This window comes from Myzus persicae, unplaced genomic scaffold (genome assembly GCF_001856785.1).
Source record: "Myzus persicae strain clone G006 unplaced genomic scaffold, MPER_G0061.0, whole genome shotgun sequence".
NCBI lineage: Eukaryota > Metazoa > Arthropoda > Insecta > Hemiptera > Aphididae > Myzus > Myzus persicae.
In genome coordinates, this window is record NW_019100598.1 from 640 (window position 1) to 21,869 (window position 21,230).

The 21,230-nt window shown below is 28.6% G+C and overlaps 1 protein-coding gene across 1 annotated transcript; it reads left to right on the top strand.

The window, feature by feature from the left end:
- The first annotated feature begins 2,175 nt into the window (after positions 1–2,175).
- Positions 2,176–17,492, top strand: LOC111035844 (putative fatty acyl-CoA reductase CG5065). The gene is made up of 5 exons (XM_022317638.1): positions 2,176–2,304; positions 2,480–2,672; positions 4,963–5,202; positions 13,169–13,426; positions 14,322–17,492. Exons 1-5 carry the CDS (start codon positions 2,250–2,252, stop codon positions 14,479–14,481), a joined length of 906 nt encoding a protein of 301 aa, XP_022173330.1. The 5' UTR covers positions 2,176–2,249; the 3' UTR covers positions 14,482–17,492.
- The last annotated feature ends 3,738 nt before the right edge of the window (positions 17,493–21,230 follow it).

Genomic DNA, 21,230 nt, shown 5'->3' on the forward strand with positions numbered 1-21,230 from the left:
TGCATACTACTGTTTTTTTATTCAAATTCAAATCCTTAAAATTTTTTAGTATACTCGATGCTATGCTTTCAATTATTTATATTTTTCATACCATTTCATATGGTACAAACTAATTTTTCAAATGATAACCAACCTTTTTTATTGTTAGTTGTTAAGCAAATTAATTTTTTGAAAATGTTGAACTAAATAAAAATGAAAATGAGAAGTTTATGAGTTATTAATATATAATATATGCTAAAGAAATATAATATTAATAATGATAATATTATATTTATAATTTATAAAATGTTCCTTAAAAACAGTTTAAAAAAATTGTAAATTGGATGTTACATTGAATTATTAGTATTTATTATACTCCGAACAATTTTTAAAAATTATAAAATGTTGATAGATGAATACTAATAAATTAAAATAATTTTTGAATTAATAATAGATCCAAACCTATATTATCATTAGGCATAAGTACAGACAATTAAATACCTAACTCAAAAACTCGTCATTCGAATTTCGATGTAGATACATCGACATTATTCTCTAAAAAGTCATTTATCAAATAATTTAAAGAAAAATTGTAAATTTAATTTGAAAAAAAAAATGAAGTTGGAACTGCTACAGAAGTACAGGCTACTCTTAAAATATTATTAAAATCTAAATTCGTATTTGCAAACATATACTTTATTTAGTTGAAAATTCCAAAATCGGAATTTAAAATATTCATTATTAAAAGAAATATGGGGGTTGGGGTGATCATGCTTGGTGAATCATGTTTGTGATAATGTAAAATAATATTAACAAATAACAATACACGTCACAGTCCATGGGACATAACTTAAAATTGTTTATCTCTTAATTAGGCTCTTTCTACGCAGTTTGGAGAATAAGTACAAAGTATACGTTCATTAAATTTAAAACACTGACAAGTAAAAATAATGAGTTGCAGTTAAAGTGAATGAAAACTTCTAATGAAATCATGAGACTGAACATGTCTCACTACTCGTACAGATGGTTAAGATATGAATTGTAATTAAAACCAGTAAAATGTATTTATAATATAAAAGATCTATGTTTTTACGGCTATTGAATATAAATATTAATTATTATCTCATTGGGCTGTTGTTTAGGATTTGTTTACTCAATTTTAGCTAAAAATCTCAATGAATTTATTAAGGTTAGACACGAGTTGAAACGATAAAATCGTGAATCAACATTACGTATGCACCCAGTGTTTGAATTAAATAAATCAAGCTATGCAATTTAATTAATTGATTTAATGTTAAAACTGAGTTAAATTTAATACTTTGTACGAACTCCGATGCTTAAAGGCGCGCATTTGGCTGCAGTCCTTGCGTTTGCTGCACTAACCGCATCGGTATCACTTGAGATGGCGGGTCAGGGTAGGGTTTGGCCTCTAAGCAAAGCTCTATGGACATGTTTGTGATAGGATTAACAACGATTGGACTTAAAGATATTTCTGACATTTGAATACAGTTCCAAATTATTAATAACATACAAACACACATGCCTACGCTAGAATAGCAATTTAGCATAATTAATACGAGAATTACATCATCTCAGTGTGGAAACTCAGTTTTCACTTTTTAACGTTGATTTACTTCACGATTATTATTTTTATTAAAATTACGCCACTATATTTTGTATGAGAAAAATAAAATTAAAACAGACATTAAAATATAACAGTCGATGTTTCCCTGTTTTGTAGAGTGAACATTTCATTATTACCTACCTATCTAGAACTAAACTAATTAAAGTTTCTTTTATCAAACTAAAGAGGAGTTATTTGTATACTGTACACCTATAAGCACATTTAATATTTAAAACTACTTAATTATTATTATTTCTTTTAATAATTATCTAATTAAAAAATATGTATAGTGTTTTTGTAATTAAATTTAGATATGTGCACATATTTATAGATGTTAGAGGGCCGTTGGAATTTTAAATACATACAAAAATGCATGTGTATTTAATTGAAGCTGATTTTTTAAATTCTAAACTCGATTAGAGCATAATTGTCTTATACCTATAAATGACCATAATGACACATAATGACAGTATTAATATTTAATAGAAATAAATATTTCGATAAAATATCAATTTATCATGTAAAATATTGAACATTAATGTTAGTTTTGGATCAAGCGGTCAAGTGAAACGTATTGGTTTTGTTTTTCAGGATTATCAAAGGATGGCCAAACACATATACGTTCACGAAAGCATTAGCGGAAAAAATGTTGTTACTACTAGGCGATGGATTACCCATAGTCATCGTCAGACCTTCAATAGGTAAGTTACAGTTGACTTTTGTACAGGGAATTGTAATATATTATTATATGTACATGATAAGGGTTTGTACTCATAAAATACATCACCTATTTCAAATCACGCATTGCACTTAATTATTTATTTCAATTTTTTTTTTATTTATTGCATTTTTTGTTTTTTTTTTGTACGAACACAGTTACCGCATCGTGGAGAGAACCGATATTAGGATGGGTAGACAATTTAAATGGGCCGACGGGTCTGCTGGCTGGCGCCGGCAAAGGGGTTCTGAGGACACTGCTGTGTCACAAGGACTTGATTGCTGACCTGGTCCCAGTAGATATATGTATCAACTTATTAATATCGGCTGCCTGGTACACGGCCACCAATAGGTAACATATTTTACTATGACATCATCAGCTTTAGTTTTCGTAAACATGAAATCCAAAATACGTTTCATTGAAAGTAAATAAACCGATGACGTGATTTGCATGAATTCAAGTTAATGGGTTTTCCTAATAACGATAGTATCTTTACAATTGTCCGTCGTATAAATCCCTGAAGTAAACAGACATATAAGTATATATCAAAATTAAATTAAATGTATTATTATATCGAGTATACAAAACCCAATGTCAATTTAGATAAGTACAAGTACACTCCTGTAGACTACTACTGGCAATTGTATTATGGTATCACATTTCTTTTGAGCCTTAAAATGTATATTTTATTTTGCCACGCACATATTAGATTCTGAACAAAGCGAGGAAATTATTGGTTTTACGATGATGTTTTATTTTATTTTTTAAATTTACTTGGATTATATTTTACTGTGAACACTTCGTTGAGTACAATCAGGAGAGCTAAAAGAAATATCATGTACTGTCTTTATGAATATCAGAGTTTGAGTCTTGACAGAAAGTGATTTTTCGGTTTTCTCATTAGTTCCTTTTACGGTAAAAATGTCAATGGTAATCAAACATTTATAAAGAAATATCGCAATCATAGTTTTTTTTAACCACGCTTCGCTCAGAATCGTTCTTCGAATGCAATGTATATGTTTTTTATCTTGAATTTAATATCACTGCACACCATTATCCAACGCCGAAGTCAGCAAAGTGGGATTAGTGCCCCAACACTTTTGGTTACGTATTTTGCATATGAGAATATACTTAGCAACGTTTCACTCTGATTTTAATTACTGCGTTATTAAATGTATTGTAATTAACTTTTATTTTCAACATAAATCTCATTTTGTATGCCTAATTAGATATTTAAGTAATCACTTTGAGTGGTTGGCACTCAATCATTCAACAGTGATTCTGGGTATACTCATATAATATGTACCTACTTGTAATATGCAAAATATGCCACCTTCCACCCTTCCTGTGAATCTCTGCATCTGTACTTCGCAGTTCTCACATGCATTACATTATTACTGAAATGACCAATACAATTGATTATACCAAGTAATACAATATGTTACTACCATTTGAAAACCACGATACTGTACAATGGATGCGATATAATAATAATATCATGCAGATATTCTATGGATTGTAGATGGTTATAAACATAAGTCTCTTAAAAACATTCTTGAATATTCCAACTAATTATTTTTATTTGAAATATAAAATACTTATTGTATTTAATATGGATTATTAAATACGGTTGTGATAGTTTGGAACAATAATCACAAGTACAACGGTGGTAAAGTGGAAACTTATCTTGTTATAAATTATGATAATCTATTTCAACACAAATATTGCACACTTTCTGTTCCTTCTTTTATAACTTATTATATTATACCTTATAATAAAAACATTTCTAAAAAATAATAGATAATATCATTATTTCATTAATACACATTCTAATCAAAGTTATACAACTGTAATTAATTTTTCAATTAGTTTTACTCAATATTTTATTATAGCCGATGTTCTAGAAAAATAAATCCAATTTATTTATAATTATAATATTGTAAAATTAACATGGCCATTCATAAAACGGATCAAAAATAAATGCTCATCTCATATAGATAACTATAATTGTATCGATACTTATATTTTAAAAACCTCATTCAAAAATCGACGTAAGCTGTACCAACTATTAGTTCTCCATCTAATCGAAATTCAACTGGACACTTCTCAGGCTAACCGTCACTACAACATGAAAATTAACTCAAAATGATTCTCGAATGAATTGTTTGTAATCACATAGCGACTTTTATTATTTCCAACAAAACTAAAAGCTATTCTCATTGTAAAAAGTTTGTAAAGTTTGATGATAATGATAATTTTAGTATACCCACCCCTCAATAGCTAGAACGAAAATAATGTTAACTCAATATTATTTAATTATAATAATATGATGACTACCCCACATGATAACATTAGGTATAAATATTAGGGAATAAATAGTATTGCTTTAATATTGAATCAAATTTTCCAACCACAATTATTAATTTATAATTTATAACTCTAAAAATACATTTTATCGTGAGTTATTATACAGTTCGTGATATTTTGTCATCCGTCTTTCGATCTGTCTCGGTCTTGAGCCTTCAGGTTAAATTTTACAAAACGTACTACTCAGCTTATATATATTAGTAATATATAGCATTAGTATTATATATTATTTTCATATTATATAAACATATTTAATAATTTTGACTTTTGGCAGGCCAAAGGGCATAGAAATCTATCATTGTACGTCAGGTACCACGAATCCGATTTACTGGAAAGACATCGAACGGTTGGGCCATGAGTTCATATTGGAAAACCCATTTAGTGACATTTTGTGGTATCCTGGTGGCAGTTTCAAAAGCAACAGAGTCGTCAACTATTTGTGTGTAGCAGCTTTTCAGATGGCCCCTGCCTACGTCATTGACGCGCTCGCCAAAATTACCGGTAGACAACCGAGGTAAGATTTTATAAACGCCTACGCATATTTTATGCATTAGGTACCGATGCTGATTGAAATTATAACAATATAACTGGGAAACATGCCTGATTTTTATCCTATAAAACTATATAGGTCAACAGTGAACTATAGAAACTATTAAGGGTATTTATTTAAACATAATAGTGACTTACCGCTAAAAAAAAAACATGAATCTTTATTGGTTGTAAGCGATGAAAGCTATTATACCTAACTATATAGAATTTGATAATACCATTGACGGTTAACAGTAAACGACAAGGGGTTCGTTTGACATCAATGCGTGTCAAATTCACGTATTTCAGCTTCAGTGAGGGAATATTTGCATGATAGTTGGTAGCTCGATCATGAGCGACCTTTTTTTACATTGTTAGTGAGTTAACAGGTAAATTCTAAAAAGCAAATGTCAATTTAAAAAAAATTCTGGCGAAGAAGCATCAGTGACAATACATTTTTTTTAAAAGTAAAAAACAAATAGAAACAATTTTTTTCAATTGATTATTTACTCTAGAGTCTATATAAATAGATCAGATGATCAGAAATGTATAATTATATAAAGGTCGCTGGTCACCAAGATTTCCAGCTATCACATTTTAGCATTAAATATGAAATCATAGTTTTGCATATTATAATAAAACATAATATACCATTTTCCTTTCAGTCTTTGGTTTTTACAGCTAGAAATTGTCATCACCCATCATAATATACTTTTTAAATTATAGTATTTTAATAGGTTTCAACTAGGGACAATCAATAGAAATGTATAAATAATAAATCAGTTCAAAGTCGTTGATACGATAAAATTATTATAGTTGGAAATTTATTTTCCTCAATATTATAGAATTAAAAAATATACATTTATCATAAAATATAAATGTATTCTTAAGAAATTCAAAAATGAAAGTAATAAATTAATAAATGAAGGTAGATTTTAAAAATAAAATCTTTATACTACTATAAGTACCTATGAGCAAATAATTATAATATACAAGATACAAATGGACACATTTTATAATGAAATTACTTGCAAGATTATATTTTTTTTTAATTTTAAAATTAATGAATAATAGTATACATTTCATACAAAACATAATGTATTATGAATTTATTTCGTTATACGAATGATAAAAAATATATATATAATCATATTCTCTAATATACCTAATAAAAAAAACCACATATTAATAAAACCAAAAATATTTTTTCTTAATTTGAAATTTATGTGATTACAATCTGTGAATATTTATTTTAATTATATATTTTTGTCTCACAAACGTACAACATCTGAGTTTAGCAAAAACTATTTTGTATTGTTATATTTAATATTAGAGTGAATTAAGCTATTATCAAATTTAAAAGTAATGTATCAAGGGCATCTCATTGACTGTTATTTATATTCAGTGTTGTAAAGTTTTTGAGTAAAAGTATTCAAATACTTTTTTCCGTATTGAATACTTTTTTTTACTATTGAATACTATTTTATTGAATAATTTTTTTTGTTATTTTAATTCTTAATTTGTTTTCATTTATAATTCTTGTTAAATAAAAATACCGTGCCATCATGGTCATGATATACAACAAGGTATGATCGTAACTTTTTGAAGGTCAGATCCTTCGGTAAGCACGTGACATAGCGTAGTGTATATTGTAGTAATAATTGAATGACAATATGATAATACGGATAAGTAAGTGACGTATGTGCAGACTTGATCCAAATCTGGAATTTTACGATCATACTATGTCGCTTATATTATAATAATCGTGGTTATGCTTCAACGTTATATATTTATAATTTATGGACAATTTGATATCGGATTTCGTTGATTAAATGTTTTTTTCCCCAGGAAATAGTTTATCGTCCAATATAAATAAAGCTATGATTTGATTTATAACTATTTACCATTTCGGAATGCGAAAATATTATTACTAATTATTAGTACTAGGTACCTACTTACCAAGAAAATGGTTATCAATTATCACTATCGTTTATCGTGGACGAAGATCGATGACCGTATGGGATATACAAATACATAATATAGCTTTAAAAATATATAACTATGTAAGGAAAAATTCATTGTTGTGGTGCAACTATCACTAAAAAATAACTAACATGACTGATCAGTTTTTTGATCATTGAATGAATCATGTTTATGAAATGCAATATACAAATTTTCTACTATAACAAATTATTTCAGAACTAAAGAGATTTTTTTTTTTGTATTTGAAGATTATTTTAAATACTTCAGAGAAGTATTTTTTTGAGTATTACTCAAATACTTTACTATTTATAGTATTTGGGGAGGTATTTTAAATACTTTATTTTAAAAGTATTTTTTACAACACTGTTTATATTTGAGTTTTAAAGAAGTATGAGTGCTTAAAAATTATAATATTTTACGGTTACAAATTACTTTAAAATTAAAATGTCGACAAAAATGTTTAGATAATATTCTTACTTTTGAATTTAGTAATAGGTCACTCTAATTTAAACAAACAGCACAATATTGGTTCTGTTAAATGCCAATTTTTCATGCTGTACCTTGTACGTTTTGATTCCCTATTAATATTTTATTTCTTTAATATATCTAAATAAAAGGTGGTTATTTTATTTTTTTATTATTAATATTTTGAAAAATTACATTTTTTTTATGTCAAGTTCATAATATTATTATATTTTTTTTATAAAATTGATTGTTAACCTTGGAATATTTGCCACAGTGATATAATATATTCTCAGGAAAAAAGTATTTCAAAGTATTCATACTTGAAAGCAAATTTTTCCCATTAAATATTATTCAACCCTCAAAACATATTAAAGTTCAATACATTTCTATTTTTACCTTTTTTAAGCTTAAAGAGAAATAAATATCACCACATCAACTACGGCATACTGTCAAAGCTTACTTTGAAGTTTTTGAATAAACTACGACGCCTTAACCTTAAAATATATACAGGGTGGTGTCTCGTTACAATAAACAGAACTTATATACTACCATATCTTCAAAAATTATAAATATTCTTTGACTCTTGAACTATTGGTATGATAATCATATTTATCACTAGATTAGCTATAGCTAATAATTATAATAATTATAAGTGTCATATATAAAATTTATTACGATAAAAATAGTATGTATAATAATTATGACATGTGTGTATACCAATCATACCAATAGTAAAAGCTCACCTTGATATGTTTGTCTTTTTATTGAAATGATGTTAAATAGAAGAGGAATTTACACTAAGTTTCTATTTACGACCTATTTGGCTATTTATGCCTAAGAAGTGTTATTTAACCAATTCGTATAAATAACATTAATATTAAGGCTCCCGGCGATAATGTGAATTTGACCACAATAATAGACTCTTTACGGGATATAAGGATTCTCAACCAAATTTGATATTTTACAGCCTTCATCGAACTTTGTTTTTCATTATTTTAATGTCAAACTCAATTATAAGTCTTAAAAAAAAAAACAAACAAGTTTTAGCTCTTTTACAAATAATTTTTACCATTATTCACAATCAAATAAAAACTCCGAGTTCAATGCGTTCTGCAAAATGTCGTTGTTTGTCAATTATTAAAAAATAAATTGTCTAAAAATATTCAGTGGTCAACGAGCAATCCATATTTCCGTGAAGTCATTTTTATTCGCCGAAACGGACAACAAAATATTTCGTTATTTGTTAATTTAATGGCATGTAGGCATCTGCGAGTGCGTGCGCCTTTTTCAATCCACTCACACTAATAACCATTTACACTACTACATACTCACACGATCGTTCGACGTCGAAACGATAATATGTGAATTAGGTTGCCAATAATTTTGCTCCTTAATAAATAGCAAACTGCGATGGCTTAAGATAAACATTTACCAACGTCTTACTTCCTAGTAATTTACTTTTAGAACAAAATAAAAGATGTTTCACATTAGTCACGTTTTCATATTAGTAGTCAACTTGGGATTATTATTAATTAATACTAGTTGTTATATTATATACTCACTGAACAGTAATAACTCATAAATTATAATTATTATTTTCTATAAATTTGTCCCTTGTTGCTGTTTCATCTTCACAGAAGTGAGGAAATTTAACTCGTTATTTTTTCATCTTTTCGACAAAAACAGTATAAAGACTTTGTTTTTATTTTTTTTAATTAGATTTGACGTTGATTAGATCAGCCACTTGCATTTTATGAAAAGAAATAAAAATATATTTTATAAAATAAGTAACATGTAACATGTACCTATTACTAATATTATAATATATCTAGACAAGTTTCAACATTTAAATTGTTTTAAAATGTATGAAGTACTTACACATGATAATTTTAATTGTTTATTCCTTGATGAAATGTCCCTTTTCAAATCTTCGTTCTTTTAAGGCGGTCCCACACGACTGGTGTAGGTACTTGGCCAATGTGGCACTTGGCAAATATTGGGCTGGTCGTAGGTTATATCTCCCACACAACTGGTGATCTTAACCAATGTTCAATAATAATGACTGGCCGTTCTTTGACTTGTGCACCATTCACCGACAATCGACGGGAAACGGCCAGTGACCAACATTTGTACCAGTTCAACTTTCCACACGGCTGGTCACTGGCCACCAGTGACCAACATTGGCCAAGTATACCAGTCGCGCGGAATCGTCTTAATACATCAGTTTTAGTTTATATTTTATAGTAAAAAGTTTAATAATTAAAAACTCATTAAATTATGTAAAAAAGATAAAATAATAATATTTTACATTCTTTAACCTTGTAATATTATAATCATATTACTATGCTTTAATCTACTAATTGAAATTGTAAGTATGATTGAAAATAAATTCAAGAATGTCAAAGTGGCAAATACATTTTTGTATAGTTTAAATTGAATAACGTACAAATATTTATTATTATTACAATAAATATATATTTGCACAATTAATACACATAAGTAATCAAATGCAGTATCTCATCGTTACTAAAATATTTATTAGATTCATAATAACTATAACGGAAAACACCCGAATTAATAATATGTATTGGTACGCTGTCAAAACTCATGTCTAAACCCATAAATATAATAATTTTAATTTTTAGTGTAAGGGAAATACTGTTTAGATTATACCTATTATATAACATGACTCATAAAGTCATAAGCATGAATAAATAGTAAAAAGATTTATCATTTAACTATACGATACACCAGTTAACAATAATAATAAATAAAAATATACTTCAAGAACACAAGTTACTGGTTTCTTAACTGCAAGTTACACATGCCAGTACGACAGTGTCTATAAAATGAGCATAGATCGGTCAGGCCAATCTGGTAACTAAGAGAATCCGGGACCATGAACAATAAAAAGAAAAAAATGTCAGGTATCCCAAATAAATTTTAAAAAAATGATGACTTTTGACACGGACTACAAGTACTTACACGCACACTCGCCAAGATAGGATTACCTAGGGTTTGGAATTTAGAGTATGACAAGATTGATGACAATTTATTTTTAACCGAATGCAGGTTACAACTTATAAGTTACTCGGGTTTTGGATACATAGTTGCTATTGTTAACACAGTCATACGCTTAGAATAACTCTAGACTAGGTTTAATTACATTCTAATATTTATGTACAAACATATTATTTATTTCATACACATGTATTTTACCAACTTAAAAGCCATAGAACATTAATTTTTTTAATGCTACAAAAAGAGCCAAATACACTTTCTATAATACTTTTTGACCATAATAATGACTTTAAAAATGATCTTAAGTTTATTTTAATTGTTTAAGGAAGGTAAATAATATTAACCCCAGAAAACTATGACAAACAAATTCGTAATGACTAGTTGGTAGTGGTTTTTATTGGTGACCAATAACATCATTTTTATCATATATATCATTATATCTACATTGCGTGCCTAATATATGTATGATCAATGTTACTATTCATTCCAAACATACAAAATTATAAGACTAAGATTTTTAACATAATCTTACTTCTCAGTTGTTAATCATGTAAAACTATAGGGCATACGTAAACTACGCCCATAAGACCTCTTTTTTTTGCAAACTCCTCTCAAATTGTTATCCTTGTTTAAAAGGTATTATGTTAGCTGCGCCTCATTCGTAAATTGTACAACACTTTTAACTTATTAAAGTAGAATCTATGATTGTGTACTTTTTCAATAAAATTTTATTTTTGTCCAAGACCATGGTATTTATAAACATACCGAAACGTTATTGAATAAATATTGTGGTATACGACAACTGATGGTTATCACTACACCCGGCATAGAAAAAATGACACTATTTGCCGATTATTTGGTAGATGTATATATAAGTGAAGAAGCTCAGTATTCACCTGAAATATGGGCTCAAGCATCAGCAGAGCAAACTGTAACCACTAATGTTGGGCGTCATTTCATTCTCACTTCAATTCCAGCTTTTATACAACTCATCCAAATATTTTCATGTTTATAGAAAAAATAAAATAAATTAAAATAGAAACGTATACAAAACCAAATTTTATAAATGAACCCTTTAAATACCAAAAAATTACAAAATTGAATTAATAATTATAATAGTGGTCAAACTTTAATTGATGAGTATGTACCAACAATATGTTATTATTTGTCCTAATATTGTACTTTTTAAAATTGTATATTTTTTTGATTTTCAATTTTATTCTATTAATTATCCATATGCTATGGCTGTATTTGACTAAGTATAAATTAGATACTTTAATTTTAGATTAGTAATTTTGTTTCTTTTTGCAAAAATGTAGCTATTCATTTTTAATATTTACATATCACGTTTATCACTTGACAAAATCTCGGGGGCAGTTTACATGTGTGATTTTGTGTTTACCTGTTCTTTGGGAGAAGTTTACAATACACACAATAAAACTACACTTACTTAATACTATCTTATAATTACCTGTTAAATTGTGAGATCTGAATTTAAACCACCAACAACATTTCTTGAGATTTATTTAACTATTAATTTATACACTAAAAATATGAAATATAACTACCTATTAGTATGTTCTTATAATTAACAAAATTACATGACAATTAAAATTAAGAGTTAATTTTTGAATTAGGTATCAGTTGACCATTATAATAAATATGAATCGACCTTTGTACTTGGAATGTACCTTTCTAGGGTCCCAAGCACAACAAATCAATGTGTTTCACATTTAAATACTTATACTCGATATATGGGGTCACACAAGCGCCAGTCATAATCAAACATTATATGTTAAAAGTTAACTTCCGTTATAACGTGTATCCGAATGTCAGCGACGCCGAACGGACGTTGAGTGCGTGACCATTGACAATAATGGTTATCATAAGATTCAACAACGGATTTATTAACCTGCGTTAATAAAAGTATAAAACGCTTCTGTGACCCCAACCTAAAGGTTTAAGATTCTTCATATTATCATTAAATATTATAAGTAATCACTAGGTAATTGAAAAAATGTATCTATAATATGAAAGAGTTAGCTTACCTTTAGGTAGGTACTTAATTTGGACCAAACGAAAAAGGAACTTGTGAAAAATATGAATTTTTGTTGCAAAATATGTTAATGAATTTAATATTCATTACCCATTGGTATGTTATAGATTGTAGTTCTAAATTAGGTCCCTTCTTGTTTCTGCAAAATCTTTGGATATATCTTACCACTTATCCCTTGTATAATAATAACTAGGTAATAATAGTCCAATACTGAATAGCTACTGATAAATATTAATTATTATCGACTATGATACCGGAATTAGCTGCAATTTGTGAGCTTGATTCTTCTATGCAACGGAGAAAAAAATACCAATTATGTTTATTAATTTACAATTGTCGATACTCGTGTGTACTTAAATAAGTAAACAAAGTACCAAGACAGATCATAATACATTTTAATCATTTTCCTGTGTATGTATACATGCAGATTAGTTCGAATTCACAAACGGCTTCAGAAGGCGGTGTCATGTCTAGAATTCTTCACCACGCACGAATGGAATTTCAAGAACACAAACGTGCAGAGACTATTCACCGAACTTGACCCCAATGACCAAAAGACATTTTATTTTGACGTGTCTCAACTGGAGTGGCGGAGCTACATCGAGTCATACATATGGGGTACCAGGCAGTTTGTCCTCAAAGACCACCCAAGCACTGTGCCCAACGCTAAATTGCGATTGAGACGGTATGTTTAGAACTAAGTTTTGGTTTTATTCGTACCTAAATAAACTAACATAGTCTTACGAAAGAATATTTTGACAGCTGTCTATATAAAATAACCATTTCCTCTACTAGGGGTGATGGCTGGATGCGCCCCTTCCTAATTGTTTACAGCCTGAAAGGCTATCTAGGAATGCAATTATGTACAGTTTATTAACTGTTTGATTGAATTGCCTATACTTTATAAACCCCACCCCTAAAATTGTATTGCACTTTTAAAAATACTTGCATCGGTCGACATTTTCAAATAATTTTGCATTGTTTTTGCTTTATTTAATAACATCAATTATGTCTATCTAGTAGCATTTTTAATTCTGTTTTTTTAAATTAACTGGTTGGATTTTCTAAACCAGCTGAAGCATCGCAGCCTGGCTTTTGTAAACTATAAATGTCTGCAAGCTTTATTACTTCCGTAAAATCGATCACTCAACATATATATTTATATAATTTTTAAACTTTTCTATGAATGATTGATGTTGACACTGATTGTCGATTGACATAGCTTAAGTATATATTTTGAAAATATTATCATCAGCATTATGCACGCGTTTTCATTTTACGCCATGTTTTGATTTTTTCAATAGCTATTGGAAAATAAAAAAATAATATCTGTCAAAATCACAATGTTCAATTTATAATCTATAAAAACTTGTTGAGTGCTTTTACTAACCCCACTGATAAAAAAAAACATAAAATAATCGAGTTAGGTATTTCGATCCATTAGGAATTAAAAACCAGACGAGTACGACTTGAATTAACGATTAAAACGGTACATCGAAGGAATGTGAACGGTCAAGGACGACTACTTAATCAAAAACTTACATAGCCTAATATTTTATCATTCTTGTTCATTGTTTCAGAATGTACTACCTGCACCGGACTAGCCAAATGGTGTTTGTCGTGCTGGCAATCAGATACATATTACTAGGCAACAAGTCCATCAGGCGGTTTTGGTATTCGGCTCTGTGTTTCCTAATAAAATGTATCAGTAACGCTACTTCTTCTCTCCGCCTGATCTAAGCCGGAGACTCGCATTCAATAGAATAATAATATACTTTTATTTTTATTTTATACGCAGTGGTGTCCGCTACGACAACGCAATGACCGTATATTATAATGTATAACTTAACACGCAATATACATAAATTATATATTATAAAATTACATTATTTAGATATATTTTTAGACGATCGCGTATTGCTCGACAAACTTAATTCAATCAATCGTATAGGTTATTATTATAATATATCATCATCATGTATATCAACCGGCCGTAAATAATATATTATACTGATTTGTCTTGTTCCAATGATAACCTTCCTAATCCCGTTATATACTACTATTATATATGCTAAGATAGTATTCAGTTAATTTTTTTTTTCTTTTCTTTTCAAGTCATAATAATATATTACCTACACCTATGTAATAAGTTCACTGATGCAATATGTATGTTTTTTTTTTAATTATCATTACTATCATACTATATTTATACCATATGCCATACACCTAATGGTTTCCGCCAATTAGAGGTCGTTTTAAATCTAAAAATTACTTATTGGCATTACATACCTAGATATGGTTATGTTCATTGAAAGACACTGTAATATTGTTGTGTGTCATACTTAATCTTCGGTTTTAGAATTAAAAACAAACAATGTACCTATATAACATACCTACCTACCTAAAAGATTATGATCGTTGGTTGGTAGTTTGAAAATAATCTAAACGATCCATTTGGTGAGGATATAGGAATGAATACGTCGTTTATTAATATATTATAGGTATATAATGATAATTATTATTTGTCCATTGATTTAATATTGTTAATAACGTTAATTATAGCTGTTATTATTTGCCCATACGTACCGATAGTACGTGGTGTAATGTAATAACATTTTATATTCGTGCTTTGAATTGCATTGCGATAATATTAATTATATTCAATTGTATGTACACTTTGTTAACTATGTATTTGATTCCATTGTTGGACAATAATTTCCATTTTATACGAAGGCCATTTTATAATTATGATTTTAGCTGTTACGATAATTAGGGTTGATTCTGATATGACATTGTAAAATAGTCAAAAACACCTATAATACAACCTTTCTATTTGGACTCCTACATAATATATTCTACTCTTAATTAATAAAATAACTTTCATACTCATTTATTACGCACATAAGCACTTGTAACGACACAATGTAATTGCGATTAATCCACGAAGGCATCATATTATAATGTAGTAATATAGAAAAAAAAGCTGTAAAAGTATTAAGTAGTTACGAGTAGTCACGTAGATGTACCTACACCGATATATAAATGGAATGCACCGGGAATACCAACATTGTATTAGCTTATTTTTATGAGACACCTGCCTAGGTACGTAACCATATTGGTATTACACAAACACATACCGTATACGTTTTTTTTGTGCTTCATGGACTTTATTTTGTTTTCATCGACAAACTGTTTTATAATGGATTTGGATCAGTCACAGTACTTAATATAAAGTTTGTTTCATCGCATATAATGAGAATTATATTGTACAACGTTTAACTTATGTTTAGGTACCTATCTACTCGATTAATCTTAGCATAAAATACTTTCCATGGATATTTGTTTTTAATGCAATACAATCACTGTTTAATTTAAAAAATATAAGTAATTGTAAAAATAAGCATATCCATTTAGAATTAAAATGTTATAAACATTAATACATTTTTTATTATTATACTTTATTGTGTTAAATAATATTATTTTATATAATATACATTGGCGTATTCACAATTGGGGTTTTGGGTTTTAAAAAAAAAAACGTTGGGTACCTATAAGTTATTTAATATAAACATGTTATAAGACTCGGCTGTAGATTTCTTTTTGTTTTCGGGACTAATGAATCGTCGAATGTAAAAAAAATGTATGTTGTAACTATACTATGAGTAAACAGCTTTTTTACGACTGAAATAGGTAGTCTTAAATTATAAAACCGTAGGTACAAACAAATATTTGTTAAATATGTCATTGTATACAGTGTATAGGAACAAATATATTAAGTACCTACCTCAATATTGTGTAACAACCATAGATGTTATGCAGTACCTATATGTAATATGTTATGTGTTCACATGTTTCTTAGGAAAAACATTTTTTTTTAATACGCGCCTTAAAACATACCTATTATTTTTTAACATTCATTGAATATTTGACCTACAGCGAAATTTTAACATAAGTGTGTTACTTACAATATTTAATTTTATAAGAGTATTTTATTAGATAGAGTACTTATGATGTAATGTACCTTTTATTTGCTGGATATTTGATAATAAATTATATTGTATAGAAAAGTTAGACTAGACTAATGATTTTTGATATACTACACAAGTAGTTCAACTTCAACAGTGTCGTTGTAGTGTGAGCATATTTTCGTATGTTGTTTTATTAAAAAATTGAAATATCGGTGGCCAAATTGTATTCTATTGTTTATAACGAAAGAATAGCCATTACATTATTACAAAAACATGGTCTTATACCATCTACTTTTTTATAATGGTTTAATCTATGTAGAGATGTATGTTTGCATGTTGCACTCGTTTTAATACTCAGACACTTGTGAATGTATTCAAATAGGTGACACGTAACTAAGAGTAATACGTAAATACAACTAAGGATGTATTTCACCAGGGGAACGACCATCTGAATCAGATTTATACGAAGATACTGCACCTAAAACTACGAGAAATAATGGTAGACGTTTTTTTTATTTTGAACACGACCCAATGCGGTCTTGTTACACTTCTATGTATCTATATGTGTCTAAAATTCAAAATGAACTGTTAAGACTGTATGAAAATCTCTAATCTTTGGATTGAGTATAAAAATTAAACAGTAAATCATTGGAAATATTTTGTTAGTTCAAACACTGGTGCAACACACTAACAATTTAGGCAGTGTACCTTGTTTTTAAAATTTACTGTTATGTACAAATGCATGGCACCATCCCGGAATTTTATATATTTTATTGCATGGTATAGATCGACAGTAAAAAACACTAATATTTAATTTTTTTACATTTCTTCCAATAGCTTAGTAAATTCATATTTTATTATGTTTACGCAAAACTGTAAATTGTATGAATAAAATATATTTTTAGGTAATAATTGTGTTATCCTTGAAATATATAAAAAGAAATAAAGTTAAATTTGTTTAGGTAATATACATTTCCGGAGCCTATGAATATTGTATTATTTACCTATTTTAGGCTCATGAAACAGGTAGCTTTTAACAATTAGGTCCATGCGTAGATATTATGTAGGTCATACATTCAATGAATTTCTCCATTTTCATAAATTGACTACCTACTCCATATATTATTTTAATTATACGATTGTGAATAGGCGAATGGCACGATTTCAATCGTTTGTACCTGTATTTGTTCATGACTTGACGTTGCCGGGTCCTGTTCCTAATGCATACCTAATACTACATCGTAATAATTTAATGCATCAGAAATATGAAGAACATATTATAATCTATTCAATATTTTAAAGTTTATTTTTCTAATGATTATCATGAATTACTATGAATAAAAAAATGTACCTTATTTCAAAAATTATCAACAAAATACCTAAGTTGTTTATTAACAAGTCTCGGAGAGGGGCAAATATTTTTTAAATCAAACCTTGAATTTAATGATTGTTTTTGTGCCTTGAGATATGGTATAAATACAATCTATCATTCAACACCGCATGAAATAGGAAAAAAATTATAAAAATGACCACCACCGTGCAATGGAAAAAGGTACTTTCGAAAACGTTGAACACCGCTTCGTCTTTTCCGCTAAAAAAATTGTCATCAATAAACCGACAATCGTGCGCGTTTGCCATACAAGAGGAACTAATAAATTAACACATTCGCAATCGTGTTTCACAAATAAATTGCGCACCTCATTGTGTTTTGGAAATGTATACATTCGATAAACATTAGTTAAACGACAAATGCTTTTCTTATCAACTATATGTTTGTCATTCGTTGTGTGGAGTCAGCATTTATCTTCAGATTCAATCACCTTCAAAATGTTAATGAATGTGCTCAATAATATTAATTATTATACTATTTAGTATAACATTCTGTTGAAATAATTTACACGCATCATGCCTAGTTTAATAACAATGATAATATGATGATATAATGTTAACATTTTGCACTCCTTATTATTTATGATGTATTATATGATTAAGAAAATTATTATTTACTATCTAAAATAAACTAGGTATTACTATATATTATTGTATTGACGTCCAGATTCACCACCGTTGTTGGTTGTTGTTTTGATAATTGATAAATAATAGTATAATTAAATAATAATAAAACAATGTTTTATACTGTATTTTTTTTACCAGAAATTTTAAATTCTTAAAATGTAAACTAGTACTATTACTAGTAATTGGTATACCTCAACTGCCAATTGTCACTTATTTGGTTATATGTACCAATTAAAGATACCCGTCAAATAACAATTGTTGAGAGTGTTCACGCCGACTATTGAACTGTATTAATATGGAGTACGAATTGGGAACAAAAACCGTACCAAGTAGTATGTATTTGTATGTTCAAAGTTTGTTTTCAACGGAAAAAATATTTGTTCAAGTGAGAATGTCCCTCTGGGAGGATTTACGTTATCGATTATTACGGAGATTACACACTCATTGTTCTCCTATTTGCCTCTTTCACAAAAATATTTACCGTGTGTACACCAACATTTTATTTTTTCATCTAACCTTACTAAAATAATATTTCAAGCAAAAAACACAAAATATTAAATATACTTTTTTATTGTTATAAATTATTTCTGAATTATATTTACACAAATTTTTTTACTGCTCTAGTATAGCTCTAGTTATTCTACAACACGATCCTGAATTAATAAACGATAAACAGTTACAGTGTAAAGGATTCCAATGCCTCAATTTCCAGTTGAACATCCACTGTTGAGGCTGTAGCTGAATCATTCTGTTTTGAAGTATCGGTAACTATAATTGGGGCGATCGGTAGAAAAGTGGAAAACTCAATATTGGGTTTCATATGCTTTCATAGTACCTAACTACGATTCTTCACACATAGAAATATTGGAGTTAAATTTAGTGTTCGAGCCAAGCTATTAGTGAATCGCGTTATGCAATTCTGTGCGGCGACGACGACGACGACGACCTCTCATCCCTATCAGCTTCCTCTTCACCCATGCACCCCTCATTCCGTTTATTGTGAATTATTATAATTATTGTTATGTTTATTTATTATCTTTGTGTTGTTTTCGTGTGAATATATCATGCCTCATATAATCATTGTATATCACCTTTCTTAAAAATTGTATTACTATTATTATATTTTTACCATTTTTATCATTATTATTGGTGTCGTAATGTCTTCCAGCAACGACTGCCGTCTGTCGCTCATTCACGTTTTTGGTCCTCTATTAAAGTGATTCTGTTCTTTGTATGTGTATCCGCTAATAAAGCGATCACATTATATTGTTACATTTACTGTGCATACTGTTGCATTATAGTATAATATTATTATCTGCTATTATTGTGCTTGAGGTAGAGAAATAAAGTCACTGCAATCGTAAGTCTTTACTTTATTTCTATTGATATTGTCGCCGTCAAAACTTGGCAGCTGTTTATTGTCAACGTCGGTGCCGTCAGTAATCCCTGCATAAGTCCGCCAGCAACATGCATACGTTGTTTGAGAGGCCGCCAGGGTCGTCCAGATCGACGTCTGCCTCAAAGTCATCGTCAGACTATCGTCATCTCATGACATCAGTAGTGTCAAGTTAGTTTTTAAGTACTGTCACTGGTTTTGTGAGCTCTGTAGTCATTGCACCAGACCAAATCGACTACAGAGACCTCCTCCCCATAACTAACTTGCACCATCCTAATTCCTTCGATAGGTCTCTCCCGTCGTCGTGCGTAGAATTGCATACCCTTGAAATATCAGGCGAGGGAAAATATGGTTGCCTACCCAATGCAATAGTGGGCGATAGTGGTGGCATTGGCCATAGTCAAAAACAGATATTGTTTTCGGGCATCACCGAGTGTTGCCTAGAGTATTCCTACAGGTAGCGCTTACTTAAGGCGCTTACACTTAGTTTCAATCAATTGTTAAGTAGGTAAATTCCAAATTAACTGTAATTCATATATGAAATAATAACATTGGAGTGTTGTATTAAATGTTGAAGTCCTACACTAAGTATAGACAAAACACTTTATGCATAAGCTTTGTTAACCATTTTATGTTATATTTGAACTGAAAGTAAAATTATTTTAAGTATATGATTAAATTAAGTTTTTCTTATGTAACTTTAAAATTATATTCATTAATAACTTAACAATTATATATTTAGTCATTTTAACATCCAATATTTTGAATATCAACAAGCAATTCTTGATAATAATTTAACCATAGAAATGTTAATTTTACTCTAAAGAATTTTTAAAACTAATAATCTTTTGTTGTTAAAATAACAATAGAGTTTTAGTAAATTTCACAGTTTTTGATTTTAAGATTTACTACTAACTATACTAGAAATAACAAATGCTACATAATGCAATTTTTAATTGTGAGGTTGTTTGTTAAATTAAATAATTTGAGTTTAAAATAAGAATTTTGTGTTGTCAGTTGTAACTATAGCTAATGGTTTACTAAAAACAATTCATAATCGTAATTTAATAATATAGTATTATGTTATTTTATACCAAATATTATTCATT